Below are 23968 nucleotides of genomic sequence, written 5' to 3'. Positions count from 1 at the left end.
TTGGACTGTGACTTTAAGGTTGGACTGTGCCTTTAAAAACCTACTGTGGTTGCAATGAAAAAAAAACATGTCCCCTGAAGCAGGAAGAGAAAATCTACAATGTTACTACTTCTTTGAACAGCGTGTACCAGGTTGGACGATGGTGTCGAAAAGGATATGGTTTAAGAGAGAACTGCCTAGCAAAGGCATTGATTGGCTGCTGACCAGGTGACCAGGTGACCAGGGTTTTGTGATAGCAGTAGCCAGCAGAGGGATCCTAACGTGCCAAGAGGAAAGACCTAAATACTTCTCTCTCCTGGGTTTTTGGTAAAACTCCAATAATTCTGCCATAGTAATTAGCTAGCTATTCCTCACATCTCCGTATCCTGTTTTTTTGAGATACCGCTGTCAAAAGAAATGGGGAGAAATCACTAGTAGAGACAATAAAAGCAGGTTTTCAACTAGTAAACTACAGACTGGAAGTGCTGAAAGATCACCTCATGTTAGCAGTACAAGTCTGCAAGGAATTTGGAAGACTTCAAGTAAAATCAACTCATAAAACGCTGTACTCTAGATTGATGCTATCAAACGGTTTTACCTCACCCTTAAAATCTTTGTTTTGTGTGTCTTATGTATGTGTGTGTTTGTGTATAGGGGTTAAAAAGGGGTAGAGTAAGTTATAGAGTTAAGAGTTAGCAGTTCATATTTCTTTCTTTTGTCATTGGTTAAAAACAATTTGTTTAATAAACAGTTACTTACTTGTTAAGTCTACAAACCCAGTGCTCATACTCTGTTAATCTAAACTAAATTAGACAGTTAGGTAAAATTGGGGAAATTTGGTGGTCGAATTAAACTTCTCACATTTGTCATGGCTCGGGAAGTAGGGGGGCTTGATATTACAATACACTATCCCCAGTGAGTCGTAACAATCTGTAAATCCGCAATACCTATGGCAGGCAGTAACAGCAGGAGAGCTTCCTGGTCAGCCATCTGCAAAAGGCAATGGCAAACCACTGCAGTACCTTGCCAAGCATAACCATGGACCAACTCAGAAGTCCATGGTTGCAAATGCCCTTTAAGGGCATAGTACCGAGAGAGAGAGCAATAGGAACAATTTCTCAAATACAAAATTTGTAGTGAGCTGTGCAAAATATCTGACAGGCACCTTGCTGAAGTGACCAGCACCTTCTGCTTCTACACTTAGCTGCATCCATTTTTCTGCCAATAAAATGAAATAGCAAAAAAATCACAAGCTGATGAGTGACAACAGAGTAAAATCCTTACCTATGAGACTTATTTCTATTCAATATTCTGTTGTTGAATTTATGAACTTTTATAACTAGACCATGCATAAGCATGGAATAGAAGTGGGCCTAAGTCAAGTGTTAGAAGCATCATGAAAGAGTAGGCACCTGGCCAAATTAGATTAGAATAATTTGCATCTTCTTATATGTTGTGGCATAGGTTTAACTGAAACCCCAGGCTTTAATAATATAAAAAGGAGAGAAACAGACATAATTAACATCGGAATGCATAATTTTGGTAACCTTCCATCTACAAAGCAACATAGCAAGGGTCCTAAAGGATCAGTGAAATTTAATATATTTACCAGATTTTTATTTATTTGGGCTTTTCTTTGAGGACAAAATAAATTGATAGTCTTTAGGACAGTTGTATGCCTAAAATCCACAAAAAGCCTAGCAGCCAATGAGATAAAGGGGGCCGCAAAATTGTGGCTACAGCTAAAAATTAACATCAGTTGTTCAACAGAGATAAAATGAAGTGTCAATCTCCTATAGCTGCTTATTTTAAAAGGGAACTGACTGGGCCAAAGAAGTTTCCTTTGCTAACATTAAGGGAGATTTCATCTCTGCAATGTAGAACAAAATTGTAAACTCATTTTTTGTAAACATGATTATAATTTTGTTAAACAGTGCACAGAGGAAATCTTCACCCTTCAGTAAGTGACATTTCCTCACCTACAATATTAATGTTAAGAGTGTGACCATGTGAACACTGTGAAACTGTTTGGGAGATAATTAAGCTAATTAAAATGTCCAACAGAGCTGTCTGGAAATGAATAAAGTCTCTATCCACTGTCATATAGCCTAATTTAGATACCTCAATAGGGAGAGTAAAAGTAAAGCTTCAAGGGAAAATAAAAAGAGTAATAAGTATGATTTAGAAATAGGACAAGTGATCAGCAGAGAAGTAACCATATAAGCCTGATGATAAAGGAGAAATATGTGGCTGGATTTTATCTGAAGGTGATGGCCCTGCCCACCTGCTGTATGAGTCGGGGGCAATCCCACTTCCACTGGCCCGGAAAGCCACGGCCGGATTTAACTATTGTCAGGCACTTAATTACCTGAGGTCCTAGGTTCCATCCCCATGTTAGAGGTTGTCCTGCCTCGAAGACTGCTGGCCAATCATAGGGCCGGCAGCTCGCCAGTTCCAGTAGTACCGTCAGCAACTGTTGAACTACAATCATTCCCTGATGAGAAGCCCAGACTGGAAAGTAAGTGGGTGGCCTCAAGCAAGGGAGGCCCATTCCACTAGGGAGATACTCTGTTGGGAACAGGGTGCTTAAACAGGAGGGATATCCCCACCCCCAGCCAGGCCACCAAGGTTTACCTAGCAGCCTTACAGCATGTTGCTTGGGCAACACCTACCCCTTAATTAGTCACTTAAGGGCATTAATTGGCCCAAGAGCTGGTGGGCCACATGACACCTATCCTGCTGTAGGTAAAATACTAGCAAAGGATGGTGGACAATGGGCGTGGCATCACCCCCATTGGACCTCATTTTATGCCTCCTCTGCCTAGTCAGCCCACTACTAGGGGAGGGGCATAAGGTTCCAGCCATGGCTCAGTGGGTAGCACTCTTGGCCTCTGAGTTAGAATGTTGTGGGTTAAAGTTCCACTGCAGGAAGGGCTATCTTTTGGATGAGTAAGTAGTACAGGATCCAGCTTGACTGAGTACTGTGAGGCAGAGTGCTTAAATCAGGGAATCTGGTAAGTGAGGGAATTTTAAGGGCTGATCTCTTTCTAAAATCTAGCCAAGTTTGCCTCTAGCATTTAACTTAATTATGATTGTAAATTGTAGTTTATTTCAGTCTCAGTCAGTGACAAACAAGCACCCTGCTAGAGGCAACGGCACAGTTAGTTAATTAGGTAGTAGTTAGAACTGGTTCCCTAGCCAGCAGGGCCTGACTCAGTTCTCTTGAATTTCAGCTAGTATAAATACAAGAGGTTTTGCTAATGCACAAAGTAAGTAGCATGAAACCCAACTTGACTGAATACAGCAAGATAGTGTTTAACTTGGGGAATTTGGTAAGTGAGGGAATTGAGTGTAGTGAGGGAGGAGGTGTTGCTCTGGTCTTTTACAGAACAAGAAGTGATCTGCAGATGGAGCCAGAGGTAGTGAGACCTCAGAGCTGAAGCTCGGAGACATTAATTAGATGAGCAGCTAGGTGATTGGTTGGTAAGTTTTAGTGTTTTTCTCTCTCTAATCTGGGGGAGTGGTTTAAACTGGTATTGGGGAGATATAAGTATTGTATTAAATTTATAGCTTAACTAGTTAAACTACTAAATATAACTACAAATAATCATTGAGTGATATTTCCAAACTTGAAGTCTAACTATTTAAATAAAATACATTAATGGTGGCAGGGCAAGTGATATGTTGCAGCTGGAGTGTATGGGAGCTGTGTGTGTGATCCACAGCAACCACATCTGCAATAAGTATCTGCACTTCAAGGAACTTAGGCTCAGAGATCATGAGCTGGAATCCAAGCTTCGGACACTGCAGTATATCAAGATGGGGGGGGGAATGTTAGCTGGATACTTTGTTCTAGGAATTCAGTCACACCCCTTAAGCTAATTACTTCAGATTTGGTCCGTGATAAGGGACAGGAAGGTGTGACTGCAAGTGAGGCCGTATGGGGATCCAGATGGTTGCAATGAAGGAACCTTGCACTTGTCCAACAGGTTTGAGGTTCTTGAAGCTTGTGTGGACGAGAGCAGGGATTGAAGGGAGGATGAGCAAACTGACAGAAGACCAAGTTGGGGGAGTAAAAAGGAATGTAATTGTAGTAGTAGCAGTATAGTTAGGGGAATAGATACTGTTTCCTGCAGCCAAGAGCATGAGCTGTGTTGCCTGCCCAGTGACAAGGTTAAGGATACCTCCTCAGAGTTGGAGAGGAACTTGGAGTTGGGGAGGAAAGGTCCAGTTGTCATGGTCCATATGGGTACCAATGAGATAGATAAAACTAAGAAAGAGGTTCTGCTGAGGGAGTATAAGCAGCTAGGAGCTAAATTAAAAAACAGAATTGCAATGATAATAATCTTTGGATTACTACCTGAGCCCCAAGCAAATTGGCATCAGGAAAATGTGATGTTTGTGGTTAATATTTATGAGTTTTTGTAAAAGGACATTTTAGTTAAGAAGAAGTGTTATATGAAAAATCTGACAGTAGGGTGTGCTAAGTCTGGGATGTATTGCTCTCTGGTGTAGAATAAGGAATAAAGGAATTTTCTGTTTTTTACACAGGAAGTTGGGGATTCAGAAGCAATAGTTCTGTGTGTATATTCTTAATTGTTAAGAAGTGACAAAATACTTCAAATGGCAACGAGGATGAAATCATCATTATTAGGGGCTTTAGAGGCTTTTGATCCAGCTACTATGGACTTTGTAGTTCATGTCGAGAAAATGGAACAGTTTTTCATTGCGAATGAGATTGAAGAGGAAAAACAGGCCTCAGTGTTTCTTACAGTCATCAGAATGAAAAATTTCACTTTACTGAGAAATTTCATTGCTCCTGACAAGCCAGCAAATAAAAGCTTTCAAGAGCTTGTGGATGTTTTGAAAAAGCACTTCGATCCCAGACCAGCAATTATTGCTGAGAGATTCAAGTTTCACCGAAGAGAACAGCATGAGGGTGAGTCAGTTTCCCAGTTCCTGGCTGAGTTGAGAAATTTAGTGGAACACTGTGACTTTAAAGGTTACCTGGAAGAAGCATTGTGTGATCGCTTAGTTTGTGGACTAAGAAATGAAAGAATTCAGTCGAGTTTGTTAGTGGAGCAAGAGTTGACACTGAAGAAAACGTTCAAGATTGCGCAAAGCATAGAAATAGCAGAGAAACAAGCAGGAGCTTTGAAAGCGCATTCTAACAATGTCTAAGTTAAAATAGTAAAGTCAGGGTATATTTGCTCCCAAACATGTTACCATCATAATGGAATAGGGCATAATGCAGAAGCTTGTAAGTAGAAAACTGCTGATTGTCACTACTGTGGGGGGGAAAAAGGCACATACAGTGTGCATGTAGATCAAAGGCTGGTCACAGTAAAGCAGTACCGCCAAGAAAAGTGCATCACAAGGAGCACACAGTCAAGTCTGCTTGAAAATAAACAGTCAGTTTAAAAAGACGCATACTTGGAAACAAAATACAGAAGTAATGCAAGTCCAGACAAGACAGAAAGTGAAACTAACAGTGACAATGCAGAAGAGCAATTGTATTGCATTCAGTCTGATCTGAAACTAGATGAAGGACTAAAGGTTGGCATTGCCTTAGATGGTAAAATTGTTGAAATGGAGGTTGACACTGGAGCATTAGTTTCTATTGCTTTAGAGAAATCATAGGAGAACATTTTCAGGAAATGCCCATTGGAGAAAACCCTCCTGCAGCTTGGCACCTACACTGGTGAGCCTGTGAATGTACTTGGAAAAATGTCCGTTCAAGTTAAATATGGAGATCAAATAGCAAGGTTGCCACTTATCATTGTGAAAGGGGATTGTCCATCACTCATGGGCAGGAACTGGCTAAAAGAAATCCAGCTGGACTGGAATAAAATAAAGTGCATTGCAACTCCATTTTGCAGTCCTTGTTAGACAAACATATTGATGTCTTCAAAGAAGGTCTTGAAGTTATTAAAGACATTGAAGACAAACTTGCTGTGAAAGCCAAAGCTTCTCCAAGGTTCTTCAAACCACGTTCTTCAAACCACTTAAGGAAGATCACATGATCTGTAGTAACCAATAGAAGAGTAGTGTGGGCTATCACAGCAGTCAGTGTAGAGATAGAGTTGGAGTTGAAAGCACACATGTAGTTGCTGTTGAGTATATTGTAAATAAACTTAATGTTTCTACCCAAGAAGTGTCTGCAGATCAACTCTATCACTAATAGTACAACTCAGCCACCCGACAACAAAGAGCTTCCTTCTCAATTTGGGCATAATTTTGTTCTGCCTTGGCGAAAGGTGTAAGGCATATGAAATGGGCCTTTCACTGCCATCAGGAAATGTGTAGGAGATAACAGCTCCAACACCATATCCAGAAGCATCACAAGCCTGGCTGACAGGTAACTTTTCATTGAAATGTGCCAGGACTTTAGCAGAAGTGAGCTCTTGCTTGAGTTCCTTGAAATTTTCCTGAGACTAACCATGAAGGATTTGTTCTCATACTTGAGATGGGACTGGGTCCCAACTTGTCCAGTCTCTGATCTGTCGAGCACGTACCGGCGAGGAATCTAAGAACTTTAACAGCAAAACAAGTTTCTGTGGAGCTGGGATGTGCTCATCATTTTCCTGTAAAGGCAAACCACTTAAGGGCATAGATGTTTGTTATTTGATTGCCAGGCCTATGTACGAAAGTGTATTCGTATGCTGCCATAATTAAGGCCCATCATTGTATTCTTGCTGAGGCTATGGGTGATATAGCTTTGTCCTCACTAAACAATCCTAGCAATGATTTGTGGTATGAAACGATAGTAAAATGGCGGCCATGTACGTTCTGGTGAAATTCCTTGACACCAAAGATGATGGACAGGCCTTCTTTTTCTATCTGTGAGTATCCCCTTTCCGCTGTGGTGAGCATCCTTGATACATAACCTATTGGCCATTCCATGCATCATCCATCCGATGAGATAGAACTGCTCCCACTCATTAGGGAGATGTGTCACATGTCAGCACAAATTCCTTCGTCTGGTCGTAATGCACAAATAGGTTGGACAAATGTAACAATTGTTTGACCTTTTATGAAAGCTTCTTTCTGGGGCGCCTCCCAAGACTAACGTTGGTTCTTTTTGTGTAGTGAATGAGGGGGGGGCCAGCACTGTTGGATAAGAACCACACATAATAGTTGAATTTTTTGAATGATTTACGTTCTGAGGTGTTCTTTGGTGTAGGTGCCTCTCTTATGGCTCTCACTTTCTCCTCAACTGGCTGGAGGCCCTGTGAATCTACCCGGTGACCCAAATAGATGACCTCCCTCACTTGGAACGTGTACTTTTCTTTTTTTAGACGCACTCCAACTTGCAAGAGACATTTCAGTGCTTCTAAGTTTGCCAAATGCTCTTTTTCAGTGAATCCTGTCACCAATACATCATCTAAATAGACTGCAGCCCAGGGTAGACCTTGCAGTAAGCTTTCCATTCTTTCTCTGAAAGATGGCACAAGCTGAGGAGACGCCACGGGGCAATTGTGTAAATTGGTACAACTCATTGTGGGTATTAATTGTGACAAATTCCTGGGAGGCATTATCCAATTCTAGTTGTTGATAAGCATGACACGTCAAGCTTTGTGTATGTTGTCCTTCCTGCCAGCTTAGCATACAGGTGTTCGATTTTTGAAATGGGGTACCTGTCCAGTTTGGCTACTTTGTTAACTGTCAGTTTGTAGTCCCCACAGATTCGATGCTTTGGTCGGGTTTGAGGACAGGGGCTATGGGTGCTGCCCGTTCTGAGAACTGAATAGCTTGTATAACACCCAGTTCTAGCCTGTAGGTCGACTTTTTCTCTCAGGGCATGTGGCACCGGTCTCGCCTTCATGAGCATGGGGTTGCTTCCGGATCCACATAAACCTTGGCCTGCAGGCTCCGGATTTTTCCCAGTTTCTCCTGGAAGATGGTGGCATACTTTTTAAGTAGTTCTGGTAGCCCAGTTGCTCTCAACTGAAAGATTTCAGACCATTTTAACTTAATCTCCTTTAACCAATTTTGCCCCAGGAGGCTTGGCCCTTCACCTGCTACCATCGTCACAAGTAGCTGTGCCAACTGGCTTCCGTAAGGACAGTTACTCTGCTTATGCCTTTTACTTGAATTTCTTCACCCATATGTGTTTTTTAGTTTGGCAGCTATTTGTTCTAAGCTTAATTGATGCTCACCATAATTCAAATATCTGAAAGTATGTTCCCCAATTAATGTAGTGGAAGCTCCCATGTCTACTTCCATTTTAAGAGGTTTGCCATTACTTTCACTGGACAAATATTGGTTCTGTCTTTCCAACTTTCAGATTAAACAATGAGTAAATGTCAGAATTTGTTGTTTCAGGCTCTTCTACATTGTAGATTTCATTGGGCTTCTTCTTTTGTTTACAAGCCTGCTTGAATCTGCCTCCTCATGTGTTCATTTCTGTGACAATAGTAGCATTCGATTTTTTTTAAACTGCCAATCGCTAAAAGGCTGCTTGTTTCCACCTCTATTTAAATTATTCTTCGATTTTGCTGCTATGATATTTTTCTTTATTCTTGGGCTAATGGGGCTGTTTCCTGCTTCTTGGAATTTTGTTGAAATCCAGATACACTTCGGACAATAATCTTTTCTGAATAGAGTCCTCTTTCACACCACACACTGAATGATCTCTGAGCATGTCATTCAGAGTCATACTGAACTCTCAACGTTCCGTTAGCTGCTTCAGATTTGCCACCTAGCATGCAATTGTCTCACCCAGGGCTCTATTTCACAAATTAAACCTGAACCTATGCATCGTGACTGAGGGCTTGTGTTGAAAGTGACCCTTCACAAGGTCCACCAATTCATCGAAATTCTTCGAATCTGGGGTGCTGGGTGCCATAAAACTTTGATTCAAACTGTAGGATTTACTCCCACAAGTACTCAAGAGTTCACCTCACTTGCTCACCTCTTCTCTTCCACCGTAATCTTGTTCGCTTGAAAAAAGAACGTGAGGTGTTCCATGTAATGAGACCAATTGTCTGTGGCTGGTTCCAAAGGATCAATTCTCCCAAATTGTGGCATTTTGAGAGGGGATCACTTCAATTCTAACGGAGCTTGCTACTTACAATCACTGGGCGAGGTACAGTGCTGATATGTTTCTAACTTAATTTCTTCTGTCCAATCCTTTCTTATCGGCAGTTTGTTGCAAGGTGGCCGAGTTGTCCTATTAGTGATAAAGTTGATCTGTAGACACTTCTTGGGTGGAAACGTTGGGCAGAATTTTGCCCTCTGGCATGCAGGCCCCACCGGCTCGGTGGCGGGAGTACAGCCAACCCCTGCCACCGAAACGGGGCCCACCACCATTTTGAGTGGGCGGGCCAATTAATGCCTGCCCAGCGGCCTGCCCGACAGGAAGCACTATGTGCTTCCTGTGCGGGTGGGGGAGGGATTTCCCCATCTGTCAAAGTGTGCTCTTTCGCGCATGTGCGCGAAAGAGCGGACTGCTCCCTGAGGCAAAGTCCTGTCTCAGGGAGATTTGTGACAGGTAAGTAAAGTCTAAAAATAGATAAATATTGAAATTATTAACATGTCCCGCTCATATGACAATGTCACACGAAATGGGACATGTTAATAATAAACACATAAAATTTATTAAATGTTTAAAAAACGGACATGAAACTTCATCCCGCCAGTGGATGAAGTTTCATGAATAATCAGAAGCCCGCCAGCCTTAAGCTTGGACGGGCAAGTGATTAATTATCTTAATGAGCCTGTCAATGGCCTCAATTGGCCATTGATAGGTCAACGGGCAGACAGCTGATTTCGCTGTCCACCCGCCTTCCTAAAAATTTAAAGGGACCGGGATGATATCAGGGATTCCTCCCAACGTCATCCCACATCATTTTCCCCTCGGCGAGCGGGCCTCGCCCCCAAATCGCTGAGGGGAAAATCCTGCCCATTAAGTTTATTTACAACACAGTCAGCAGCAACTACATGTGTGCTTTCAACTCCAACTCTATCTCTACACTGACTGCTGAGGTAGCCCGTGCTACTCTCCTTTTGGTTACTACAGATCATGTGATCTTCCTTAACAAGCATTATTCTTAAAGGTACATTACACACTAAATAAAACCATAATTATTACATTCTTGGATTAATCTATGGAGTTAAGAAGTTCCACTAATGTTTGTATGGGCATAAATTCACGTTAACCGCAGACCACAAGCCTTTGACCTGGTTGCTTAGGCCGAAGTCACAAACCCCGACCCTTGCTGCTGCACGCCTACAAAGGTGGGCACTGATCTTATCTGCTTACCAGTATGAAATTATATTTTGCTCTACTGAGAATCATGGAAATGTGGACACATTTTCCATACTTCAGTTACACCACAGCTCCACAACTCGAAGTGAAGTCACTGCTTTCAATGTGAACCAGATAGACATGTTACCTGTTAAAGTGGATCAAATTTGACTTGAAACGCAAAGGGATGCTGTGCTCTTCAAAGTTTACCTGTACACACAGAAGGGTTGGTGTGTACCTCAAAAAGTGACTACTGGTCTTAAACTTTACTACATGCATAGATTTGAGCTGACTGTGCAAGATGGTTGGTTGTTATGGGGAATCAGAGTTGTTATTCCTCCAAAATTCCAAACACGAGTGTTACAAGAACTTCACCTCAGTCACATGGGAATCGTCAGAAGGAAAGCATTTGCTTGTCTACATGTATGGTGGCCACACCTGGATAAAGACATCGAGGCTTGGTCAGTGATTGCCTTCCATGGCAAGAAATGAAGTCTTCTCCTGCACCTGCCCCATTACATCCGTGGGCTTAGCCTGACTACCCATGGCAGAGACTTCATGTGGACTTTGCCAGACCACTTCTCAGACAGATATTCCTGATTATGGTGGGTGCCCACACAAAGTGGCCTCATGTTATTCCCATGAAGTTGACTACTTCAGCAAGGAGTATTGATGCTCTCCGGAATGTTTTCACTACTTTTGGATTGCCTGAGAAGATTGTGTCTGACAATGGCAAACAGTATACATCGTGTGAATTTTAAACACTCCTGAAAAACAATGTGATCAAGCAGATTTTCATTTCGCCTTATCACCCATCCTTGAATGGTGAAGTGGAGCGCTTTGTCCAGACATTCAAAATGGCCATATTGAAGATGAGGACGCAAACAGACTGGAAGTTGAAGCTGAAGAACTTTTTGATGATGTATCACAACACTCCACATTCAACAACAGGCGTATCTCCTGCTGAGCTGACGTTTGGAAGTTGACTGCATACCAGAATGGATTTGTTTATGTCCAGATTTGAAAGGAACGATTGGTTCAGGGCAACTTGATCAGAAAATGTCACATGACACAAGTAAGCCCGCTTGTGAGTTTAATCTGGATCAGTCTGACTGGGTCTGAAATTACTGTCGTACACCAAAGTGGCTCCTGGGAAGAATTATCAAACATTGAGGACACTGACCTATGATGTTGAGTCTTCCTGTGGAATCTGGAAGAGAGACACTGACCAGATTAGAGAAGCCAAATCCAAGGAATAAAATTTCCAGGGATCTCCAGTCACAGTGGAAGATTTCTGGGAACCATCTGCTCCAGTTGGTGAAACCCGACTTGATTCAACTGACAAACCTGTAGCACCTGCAGCTACAATTGTTGAACCTGAACAGAAACAAGTGGAATAGCAGAATGTTCCATGTCTAAGCAAACAAACTGAGATACCTAGGCTAACACTCCTCTATAGACCAAAATGAACCTACAAACCGCCTGACCGATTTGTTCCTGGCTAAAAGGGGAGGAGAGGTGATGTTTGTGTTTAACATTTATGATTTTTGGTATAAGGATAATTTGGTTAAGAAGTATTATGTAAAACACCTGACAGTAGTGTGTACTAAGTCCCGGATGTATTGCCCTCTGGTGTAGAATAAGGAATAAAGGAACTTTCTGTTTATACACAGGAAGTTGGGGGTTCAGAAGCAGATAGCTGTGTGCGTGTGTGTGCATATTCTTAATTAAGAAGTGACAAAACAGTTCAGTAAATAAGATCAGAGAGTTGAATGTGTGGTTCAAAGATTGGTGTGGAAGAAATTGGTTTCAATTCATGAGGCACTGGCACCAGTGCTGGGGAAACGGGAGCTGTACCTTTTGGGATGGCTTTCACCTGAACTATGCTGGGACCAGTGTCCTGGTGAATCAGATAACTAGGGCGGCTGAGAGGGCTTTGAACTAGTAAGGGGAAGGTTTGTGTGAGGGGTGATTTGTGAAAGTTAAAGAGAAAGGATGAAGAAATAATGCAGTGTAGCAATACTGGTAATAACGATCAGAGTGTAATGGGAAGGGACAGAGCATACAAACTTGAGTGCACCAGCAAATAAAGTCAAAGTAGGGAAAATGATAAAAAGACAGAATTAAAAGCTCTTTATACGAGTGCACACATCATTCATAACAAGATGGATGAATTGATAGCAAAAATAGAAATAAATGAGTATGATGTGTTACCCTTTGGAGAGATGTGGTTGCAAGGTAACCAAGGCTAGGAGCTGAATATCAAAGGGTATTTGACGTTTCAGGAGGACAGGAAGAAAAGAAAAGGAGGTGCGGTGGCTCTGTTAGTAGAGGATGAGATCAGTACAGCAGTAAGAAATGATCTTGGCTCAGGAGACCTCATAGCAAAGATTGTCTAGGTAAGCGTGATCATAACGTGATAGAATTTCATATTAAGTTTGAGGATAAGAAATGTTGGTCTGAAACTAATGTCTTAAACTTGAATAAAGGCAAATACAAGGGTATAAAGACAGAATTGCTAAAATAGGTTAAAAGGTGGGACAGTAGTGAACAGTGGCAGACATTTAAGGAGATATTTCATATTTCATGAGAAAGAAAGACTCTGAGAAGGATGCATCATCTGTGGCTAACTAAGGAAGTTAAGGATGGTATCAAATTGAAAAAAAATGCCTACAATGCTGTGGAGTTTAGTGGTAGGCCGGAAGATTAGGAAAATTTTAGAAACTAGCAAAGGATGATTTTTTAAAAAGTAGTAAAGTGGGAGAAATTATTGTGTGAAAGTAAACTAGCAACAAATATTAAAACAGACGGTAAAAGCTTCTACAAGTATATAAAAAGAAAAAAATAGCTAAAGAAGCATTGGTCACTTAAATGAAGAGACTGGGGAATTAATAATGGGAAATAATGAAATGACAAGAACTTTTAACAGGTATTTTGTATCTGCCTTCACAGTAGAAGGCCATAAAAAGCACCCCAAGAATAGTGGCAAATCGAGAGGCACAAAGGAGGGAGCAAGTTAAAACAATCATGATCAATAGAGAAAAAGTATTAGGAAAACTAATGGGTCTAAAGGTTGAGAAAACCCCTGGTCCTGATGGCCTGCATCCTATTGTCTTAAAAAAAAGTGGCTGCAGAGATAGTGGATGCATTGGTTGTAATCTTCCAAAATTCCCTATATTCTGGAAAGATCCCAGTGCATTGGAAAACCGGTAATGTGACACATGCATTCAAGAAAGGATGGAGACAGAAGGCAAGAAAGTATCAGCTCAGTTAGCTCTGAAGAAGGGTCATATAGACTCGAAACATTAATTCTGTTTCTCTCTCCACAGATGCTGCTAGACCTGCTGAGTTTTTCCAGCATTTTGTTTTTGTTTCAGATTTCCAGCATCCGCAGTATTTTGCTTTTAGCTTGACAACTGTCATTAGGAAAATGCTAGGGTCCATTATTAAGGAAGTAGTAGCAGGGCATTTAGAAAATCATAATATAATCAGGTAGTGTCAGCATGTTTTTATGTGTTTTTTTTTAATATTCATTCATGGGATGTGGGTGTTGCTGGCTCGGCCAGCATTTATTGCCCATCCCAAATTGCCCTTGTTCAGAGGGCATTTAAGAGTCAACCACATTGCTATGGATCTGGAGTCACATGTAGGCCAGACCAGGTAAGGGCAGCAGATTTTCTTCCCCAAAGGACATTAGTGAACCAGTTGGGTTTTTACAACAATCAGCAATGGTTTCATGGTCATCACTCGACCTTTAATTCCAGATTTCTTAAATTGAACTTAAATTCCACCATTTGCCATGGCAGGATTCAAACCCGGACCTCCGCGCATTACCCTGGGTCTCTGGATTACTAGTCCAGCGACAATACCACTATGTCATTGCCTCCCTAAAGTTTTGGCAAACATATTTGAGTTCTTTGATGATGTAACAAGTGGGATGGATAAAGGGGCACCAGTAGATATAGTGTATTCGGATTTCCAAAAGGCATTCAATAAGGTGCCACATCAAAGGTTAATATGCAAGATAAGGGCTCATGGTGGTAGGGGTAATATATTAACAGGGGTAGAGGATTGGCTAACAGGAAACAGAGAATCAGGATAAATATGTCAATTTCAAGTGGTTCAATGATAACTGGTGCAGAGCCACAGGGATGTGTGCTGCATCCTCAAAATCTGGGAAAACGACTGGTCCAAACTGGTCTTGTATACCTTAAAATAGAACTCCAGTTTGGACCAGTCATTTCCCAAATTTTGCTGTTTCTTTCCTTCTGGGCACTCGAGGATGGTTCAGTATTAAACACTCCTTGATTAGTGGCTTGTAGTTGCTATTATGTGCTCATACACCAATAATGGGTGTTCTATTAATTTCATAATTATCTATATACTTAATGATGTACATGCCCAGGCAGGCCTTCTACTCAGGAGAGGCCTTAAAATTGTGCTATCGAGAAGTTTACAATCCAGCTGACACATAAAGTCACCATGTTGGAGAAGGGTTCCTATATATTCTTTGTTTGGGGTGCCTTGAACCCAAACTGAGCATCAGTGAGCAGGTTATTGGTGAGTAAGTGCTATTTGGGAGCATCATTGACGAGTCCTTCTATTGTGTTGCTGATGATTGGGAGTAGACAGATGGGATGATAATTGAATGAATTGGATTTGTCCTGCAGTTTGTGGACAGGACATGCCTGGGCAATTTTCCACATTGTTGGGCAGATGCCAATGTTGTAACTCTTTCGAGTTATCAACAGATCGCATGTAACTCTTTCGAGTACATTCACAGTTCTTGGTTTCCGGGAGTGGGACATGAACTCACAACCTTCTGACTCAAAGGCAAGGGTGCTATGAACTGAGCCACAGCTGACACCTCGCCAATGTTGTAGCTGTACTGGAACAGCTTAGCAGGAAAATACTTTGCAAAACAGCACTTGGGCTTTTAATCTGAGTATTTATCATAGATGTTATTTTGATGAACAAAGTAACAGTAAGCATTTGAAGCACACTACGAGTAAAAGAATTGCAAGTCCAGGGTGAATAGTAAACAAATAATCAAGAGAGTTGGAATTAATTCAGCAGACATGCTAATATACATGTGCCAGGAAATTTCTCAGAACTGCTGCTGCTCCATCAGCATTACTTTGCTGAAAGTACTATCAGTAGAGTGGAAGTAGTCTGGAGAATTTTTCCAGCCATAGATTCAGTTGGAAACATGCAATGTTATGTTGATTGATATTTCTGGTGATTTTACACGTTTTCAAATTGTCACCTTAGATCGGATGCTCTCTCACATGGTTAGCACGCAAAATTACAATTCACTATTATCATCAGACAGCTTCACTTTCAAATACCAGAACATCACTGTTTTCCCATCTCAAACATGCAGCTGAACGGAGAATTAAATCATTTTTTAATACGATGATGGAACAGGCATGTAGCTTGCTTTCAATTAACTACCTCACATCTAGCAGCTGGCAGGTCTTCAGCATAACTAATTTTTATGGTTTGGGCATAATAACCTTGGTTGACAATGAAACTGCAGAAACAAAGTATGAAGTGAAACATTCTTCCCCATTGATATTCAGGTTGTACTTGCTATTTGCAAGAGTAAAAAGAGAAATACAAAACCATAGGAAGTAAATAAAAAAGAAAAAAAAGAAAATCGAAACAGAAAAGAAAAACAAAAAGTTGGGTGAAAAGATTAAAAATACTTAAAGGTAAGAGTTTGGACCAAGCTTCTCAAATTTCCGGGAACGTGGCACCAGCTATCTTCATCTCACTGTTGTATTCTCTCCTTAAAGCCCAATATTGTTTTCTGCTTCATATGTTTTTCTGCTGTCCTGTTTAAAAAAATGAAATGGTTTACTTCTTCCACACTCAAGCAAATTATGTAAAGAAATTTCTCCTAATCTCTCTCCTCACTCATTCGCTCTTCAACCAGAGAAATATCTTTCTCAATGCAGTCACTCAAAACCCTGTATAATTGGAAAAAAACTTATATTAAACCCCCTCAGCGTTTTCTACTCCACTAGAAAAGTTCCATTGCCTCTTGTCTCTCCCTCAATTATAGTTTTTCATCCCTAATATCATCTGATTTTTAAAAAATATTCTCTGTAGTTTTAATGTCCTTTCTATAAAGGACATTGAAAATTTCAGAATTCTCTAACAGTGGCGTAATAATTGCTTTGTTCAAATGTATCAATACCTCTTAATACTTGTATTTTGTGCCTGATATATAAAACTGAAAATGTTATTGCCCTTTTTTGTAACTTAATCTATCTGCATGCTGACACAAGTGAAAAATACACTTTAAGTTCCTCTATATTTCATACAGAATAGACCTGGCCATTAAACTTAACAAAGGAATAGTCATGTACATAGATTCCCATCTGCCATTTTTATGTGCCCTGTATATCAAAACTAAATTGTTTTTGTATGTGAGAAATCAACAAATATTGTTCTTCTTTGTCTTCCTCTTCTTACTGTCATTCATCCACTTCTCATTAGTTTGTTCTGTCTGTGCATATGTTCTTATTTTACTGGGCCCCTGTAATTAGTTCCTACTCTCACCATCAAACTGTGTCTTAAAATTAGAAAGGTAACAAATGAAAGCCAAAACAAAATAGTTGCTATTTTGTATTATTATTAAAAGTGGGGGTTTAAGATTATTTTTTGCACAATTTCAAAATCCTGAGCACAATCCTGATGCACGTTCCAGGAAGTGGAGATGGAAAAGTGAGAACTGAAGGGAAAAAGCACATGTGGGAACAGAGTGACCACCCTATTTGGTGAACCCAATATCCTAAAATCAGTTCTATTCAGTATTCACAGGTCATAGCCACGTGCAGGCTCACGTGGTCATAGTATATTTGAAAGAAAGAAAGACTTGCGTTTATATAGCACCCTCTGTACCCTTGCCATCAATTTAAATACTCTTCCAGACCATTGTCTCAAACTGAATCAAACTTTTTGAATGTCAGCAAATTTCTTGACCTCAAACTGAGCTTCCAAATCCACATCCACTACTTCAAAAATATTTCTATCTCTATAACCATCCATCTCTGCCCCTATGACAACCCAACTGTTGTGAAAATTCCCATCCATGCCTTTTCCAACTCTAGACTTGCCTGTTCCAATGCTCTGCTGGCCAGCCTTCCATTCATCACCCTCCATAAACTTCAGCTGACCCAAAACACTACTGCCCATATCCTATTACACAAAAAATGTTACTTCTTTTCTTGGTGATCTACATCAGCTCTTGGTTCCCTCTTCATCCAAATCAAAATGCTCAACCTTGTAGTCATATTGCTCCATTATGGTCTCTTGCTTCCTTAACTTTGTAACCTTGTGTAGCTGTATAACTTTCTTCCCCAAAGCTCCGTCCCTCCACCTCTGGCTTCTTTTGGATCCCCCCATCCCTTCATCCCACCATTGGCAGCTGTATCTTCAGTCAGCTAGGGCCTATGCTCTCAAATTCTCTCATAAATCCCTCTTCTCTCTCCTCCTTGAAGACATTTCTTAAAAAGTCACTCTTTGACCTCACTTTTTATCACTGTTTCTCCTTCTTTGGCTTTGTGTTAATTTTTTTTTCTGGTTTTGCATCTAGGAAACACTTTGGGTTTTTTTTTTGTGTTACCACATGCAGCACAGTCAGGGCCAGGAACTTGACACTCACTGTCCCATTCTCCACCCTGCAAAGCACAGTTCGGATATATTAATTTCAGGATGTTTGGAGAGTGAAGGTGAAGGGAGTGCAGTGCGTAATATATAGTGCATGACTGGCTAGGAGCTGATGGTAGTAGGACAGGACGTGGATACTATTGGAAGGCATGCTCAGATACCTACTCAACTGACCTGAGTTTCATGGCATCTATTTTTAAAATAATGAAAGATTATTGCAAGCAGATGATAGATAAAGCGGAGGAGTCCATTACAAACACTTGTAATTTCTTCATGCATATAATTTAAATAGTTCAGTCCACCATAGAGCATGTGCAAAACCAGGAGCCCCTCATCATGTCTTGTTAATGTCCAGAATGCCAGTGACTTCAGTGCTCTAATATGCAAAAGTCTGTTTCCTCTTTGCACATCAAAAGGAGACAACTACTGCTAAGGGGTTTAATAATTGCATTATTGCTGCAGGTCTACTATCATATACATCATTGAACATAGCAGAGTCCAATAGTAGATGCGAAATGGGCAGAGATGATGATGATGCTCTCTGTCTGGTCAATAACATATCCAGAGCATTCACCCTCAAACCCCCAACATTTCAAATGTCTGATACATGTGGGGAAAAAACAGTTTTGTTGGCAGTTAGCCAGGATACTGGGAGAACCCACTCTTTGATAAACTATAGTAGGATCTTTTTATATCCACCTAACAGGCAAGTGGGGCCTGAGTTTAACATTCCACCAAGCAAGCATACTTCTAACAATTCTGCACTCCCTCAATACTCCATCAGCCTGGATTATGTGGTCAAGTTCTTGAACCCTCAGCTTTTTGACTCAGAACTGAAAATGATACCACTGAGAGGACCTGGAGCTAGATTCAGCATAAGGGTTCGCTGCCCTTACTTCTAACCGGTTGAACCCTAATTACGCTCATTATGGATTCAGAGAAATAACTTTAAAAATCATCTTTATCTAAACTAAACTATTATTTAAAATAGATTCACACCAGTATCTCAGAAATCTGCTAACCCACACTGCTACACAATTCCTTAGCTGATTTTATGTAGTTTCTCTAAATAATGCACATTTATTTAAGAGATCATTGGTTTATCACATTAGCCCTTAGCTGTAGTCAACATTGTTGAATTTTATCACTTTATATAATTATATGGCTGCATATATGGACATATTTACACATAGTTACAATAGCTGTGCGTGTTTAGCGGTGTTGCTGGTGAATTATGGATAGATTATTGTCAGTATTAAAGAAACCTGTTTGCTAATAACGTTGTGCAATTGCATAATCTGAGTTGTTTAAATCTGTGGAACGAAGTGTCATGTTTTTCAGCTCAAGTAAACCACGATCAAAAAACCCATAAAAGTAGAAAGCATTTGTCAATCAGTTCTTCATATTAAATTTACGTGAAAACGTTAAAAGATAATCTGACTTTGAAAGATCATTAAAATGTAAAGATAAAACTTGCTGTACAACACACAAATGAGATTAATTCTTTACAATACCTATACATAACAGCAACAAGTAGGGCATGTCATTAGTATAGAACACACTGTAATAACTCGTATTGAGCACTGAAAAGTGTCTATTTCACGAGACCATTCTGTGAACCATCGCTAGCACTAAAACTGACGTAAAACAGGATAATGCCAAATTGTTTAGATTGAAACAAGATAGTTATATAATTGGTACCTGACATCTTGCATGACAAGTATGAAGTACCATGCCCGCACCACCCACCCCCCCGGGGCTGGCCGGGTCGTGCACTGCTGCATAAACACCACAAGTTGTGCATTTAAAAAAAGACAGCCCCCTTCCCGATTGTAAAGAACTGAGTTCTGTTAACTTAATCACAACGCTAATGGAAGAGGTTACCGTTACGAAAGCCTTTAAGCATTGTGGCCTCTCCCCCCCCCCCGATATAAAGATGGCGAAAGAAACACAGCAACAGTATCCATTGCTTTAATATAAACATGCTTTTTGTGTTATTGACTCCTGTTGATAAAATACTATTGTGGTCTTAATGAGTTAATGGCAACATGGGATTTTCCAACATAAAAATGCACGGATTAATTCAATAATATCTTGTCATGTTTTGAGTGGAGTTTTGTGTTTCGGTTTGGATTTGAATTCCTATCAGGAATGCCCTCTTGTTGCTCTGTGGATGTCATAGTCACTGGAATACGGAAAAGGTCGTTTGAAATCGTCCATGTCCGAGATGAACATCTCAACATAGTTCGGACTATTTTGACCGACTTCCGACTACTGTAACATCAAATGATGTCCTGTTGATACACCTCGACAAAGGGGAGAGAGGGGGTGGGGTGGGGGGAGGAAACACGTCCTGGCCGGGTTTCCTCTTTCAGTTACGGTTTTCCATCCATCTCCGTGCAGAATTCATTTAAAACTCTGCATGTTGTTTCTGGTCATAAAATCCACCCTCTCTCTCTCTCTATGCATAAAATGACGTTGTGAATCGAGAGCCACCATGGTCTATAATAAAACCAGGGACGGAGGAGCTGTGAAAAAAAAATGTATGCATTATATAAATGTAATAAATATGAAAATGGAAAATTGTTTAAAAACGCCCACATGGAAAGAAAAAGAGGTGGCTTTGTACAGCATTCTAATTGCTTTGGTTTCCATTTTACTATGTATTTCCCCCCACACCCCCTCCCTCAATGTGTTCCCAAGGTGTGTGCAGCGATTGTGATTTAGCAGCTGCATTCCCAGTCTCTCCAGTCAGAGGGAGGGAGGTAATATCCGCCATATTCGCTCCAGTTTACCACGCCCGTGGATCTAGCGGAAAGCAGCAGCGACAAGACTCCTCTCTCTCTCTCTCTCTTCGCCTCTGCTCTCAGCCGCTTGCTTCAGAAACTCGCAGAGAACGTGACGGGAGAAAGTGTCAGCGATACTGGATCCACAACCGGGCGATTTTATATATATCTCTATATTTGTACGCGAAAAACAAGAGTGAAAAAGGGGGGGGGGGGAGGTTGCCGCAGGATATAGTTGCATCCCTTTACAGCGAGCGTGAGGAGAACATCAGCGAGAGAGATCAGAGACCCTCCCCTCCCCAAGCTTTGGATTGCAAAATAATCAGCGTCAGCCCTTCTCTCAGCTTGGGCTAGTTTTTTTTTTAAACATTTTTAATTGTCTTTCTCGAATCACCCCCCCCCCCCCCCCCCCGCGCGCGCCGCCGGCTCAACCCAACCCCCGCCCTTTAAAACTCCCAGTGAATTCTCCATGTTTAGGAAGATTGTGGAATACTGAGAGAAGACACCCCCCCCCCCCCCCCCACCTCCAAACACAACACAGATACACAGACAAACACACACACACACCAGTCGGCTACATGACTCTCGACTCCATCATGGCGTGCTGCCTGAGCGAAGAGGCGAAAGAAGCCAAAAGGATCAACGCGGAGATCGAGAGGCAGCTCCGGAGAGACAAGCGGGATGCGCGACGAGAGCTCAAACTACTGCTGCTCGGTGAGTCTTGTATGTGAGGAGGACATGGGGGAGGGGTGGGGTGAGGAAGGTAAAATAACTTCACGTATATATATATAAAAAACAATGGAAATAGTTTACATTTTCAAACATCACCCCCCCCCCCCCGCACCCTCCCAACACGGGAATGTAACAGACTGTGTTATGTCCCGCTTTCCGCCCCCCCCCCCCCCCAAGTCCGTCGGATATGTGCAGTGGGGTGTGGGGGTTGTTAACCTGACATTTGTGCGTGTTTATTTACTTTTCATGTGGTAAGAGTTGTTTGTAGCGACAATGAATTTTTGCCGACATTGTTTTTAGTACTAGATGCGTAACCCCAGAATGGGAGGGAGTTAAGGTTATTCTTCAGAATATCTTGCGGGAAAACAAAATAGCCGGCCTGTTTGCAGTGATAGCTGGAAGTGATAACCAGAATTCTTTAAATGAAGCCATTTTATCTGAGTGTATATTGTGAACATGTTTGGTCAATTTCTGTAGTCTGGAGTGTAGATGGAGTTTTACACAATGCTCATGTTATTGGAATCTTGTAGATTATTAAACCCTTCATTTTTTATCTGTACAGTTTGTGCATTGCTAAATATGAAGGAAATGCTGATATACTTACAGTATGTAACTTGTGCATTTATATTGTGAAATTTGTGTTGAAGCATTGCTTATGCAGGAAAACGTATATGGTGTGTTCTCAATACGTTAGTTCTGTTTTAATACTGTAGGTGACATTTTTGGATGTGTGGCTGATCATACTGTATTTAACTGAAGATGATACAAGTGGTAAAACAAGGATTGAACAGTTACTGTAGATGGACTAATTTAAATTACCTTAGCAAGTCATCTAATTTAGCATTTTTTTAATGTTTGTTTCAGCTGGGGAGATTGAGTAAATTTCTATAGTAATGCCCCATCCAAGAATTGGTTAAAAAATACTTTTGACAATCTTTCTTTCAAAATCTTGATCGCACAACAGCATTTTATAATGTGTGGTTTCCTAAACTTTTCAATGTTTCTCAAAATTTAAAAACAACAATTTACAGTCCAGAAATTCACACAGGATCAACAGAGTGTAGCTGGAACAAGCCTTTTAGCAGTTAAAAGGCCAGAAGCAGAGAAATGCTTTCAAGTTAACTGTACAAAGTGCTTTAAGATAAATGCCAATTATATAACAGGAGATATTATTGTGCCTCAGATTACATGATTAAATCGATTGCTTGATCACATCAGCCAGAGACAGCGATCCTATTACCCAAAAGCCAAATTTTGTCAGAGGGAAAGATTTCCAAACTAGGAATAAGAGGGACACCATAGGAATGATATGACAGTCTCATCTTAAGTGTGGAAGCATATCCTTAATGATAAAAAAAGAGAGAATCACACTTTCAGAAATGTATTTTGTTTCGGGCGGTGAAAATATGCACTGTTTTTGACTTGAGTTATATTCAGTGGTATTTGTATTCTTGTGTTTGAACTGGAAGTTTTATTAATCACCATATGACTAGAATTCATCTGTGTGCAGCAAAGAACAGGAATATCCATGGCTGTACCATTGCATCCACAGGACATCATTTGTTAGCTCCTGTAAGCAGTGACATGGATCCAGGTCAAATTAGATTTCTATTATCTGTTTGGCAGAACAATGAAGTATATTCATGCACTGAGGCATTCCCAATGTGGCTGCTCAGTCAAACTCCTCCACCATACATATTCAAGCTTATGGTTACCGCCTGTGAAATCAAATCAGCATAAATATTGCTTGATTTTAATTTATCCATTCTGTTTGGTGAAATAATTATTAACCCATGACTTTGTGTATCAAGATGGAACTGACCATGTGGTCATAGCCTCTCATCCCCAACATGTTGATTAAGAATAATAGGTAAAAATGTATGGGAGAAGTATCTGTACATGCTACATGAGTTGTTATTTTGCCGTGATACATCAAATCTTGTTTCTATGTGAGATATTGATCTATAGCTGGCTGCAAAAGCATTTTACTGTGCTTTCAAATTGATTTTTAGAAGGCTGAACCATCTGATTTTTCTTTGATCTGATTTGTATCAGAATGGATGACATCATAACACCACAGTAGAACTTAAAATAGCATTTGAAGCTAGAATAACCATTTGTTGCAGCAGCATTGGGTTATAAGGTGAAAGTAGAGGAATGCAGATGATGCAATTAAAGATTCCAATGCGGCATCCACAATGACTATGTCAGGCGTCTGGGTTGCACTTCTGGCTGCATTAATGTTCTTGTCAGTGCGAACTGGTATTTGTTCTGAGGTACTGACTGACAGATCTTGAAGTTGGTGTGTGGGCATTGCTGAACATAATTTATATTAACACTGCTGTATTATTTATGATGAGTATAGATGTTATCACCACTGTTTAACCCTCGTAGCAGGTCCTTGACTGATACAAATACAATTAGTTACGTCTGGAAATGCGTTACAACTATCTCTCCATCAGTGTTGACCAGATAACTGCAAGTGGAGATTTGTTTTTATTATGTGTCATTAGAACATACTTTGACCATGCGAAAAATATAATTT

General features: G+C 40.7%; 1 protein-coding gene and 1 long non-coding RNA gene across 4 annotated transcripts in view; one reads left to right on the top strand and one right to left on the bottom strand.

The window, feature by feature from the left end:
• The window catches only part of LOC144696200 (guanine nucleotide-binding protein G(q) subunit alpha-like), a 303998-nt gene that overhangs the window by 19474 nt on the left and 260556 nt on the right, over positions 1-23968 (top strand). For 2 of the 3 annotated variants that reach the window (XM_078567529.1, XM_078567528.1), the window contains exon 1: positions 21270-21405. The exons of the other annotated variant lie outside the window; for it this stretch is intronic. In XM_078567529.1, coding sequence (XP_078423655.1) covers positions 21270-21405 — 136 coding nt within the window. Of the gene's footprint in view, positions 1-21269; positions 21406-23968 lie in introns of those variants that run through there. 3 annotated transcript variants of the gene reach the window in all.
• LOC144696246 (uncharacterized) lies at positions 20580-21393 on the bottom strand. Its single transcript, XR_013580144.1, has 2 exons — positions 21259-21393; positions 20580-20791 (listed from the first exon to the last, which is right to left on the bottom strand). It is a non-coding gene; the product is annotated as an uncharacterized LOC144696246 (long non-coding RNA).

This window comes from Cetorhinus maximus, chromosome 2 (assembly GCF_964194155.1).
Source record: "Cetorhinus maximus chromosome 2, sCetMax3.hap1.1, whole genome shotgun sequence".
NCBI classification, from domain to species: Eukaryota; Metazoa; Chordata; class Chondrichthyes; order Lamniformes; family Cetorhinidae; genus Cetorhinus; species Cetorhinus maximus.
The sequence above is the reverse complement of the archived record's forward strand: the minus strand, read 5'-3'. Positions and strand labels throughout refer to the sequence as shown.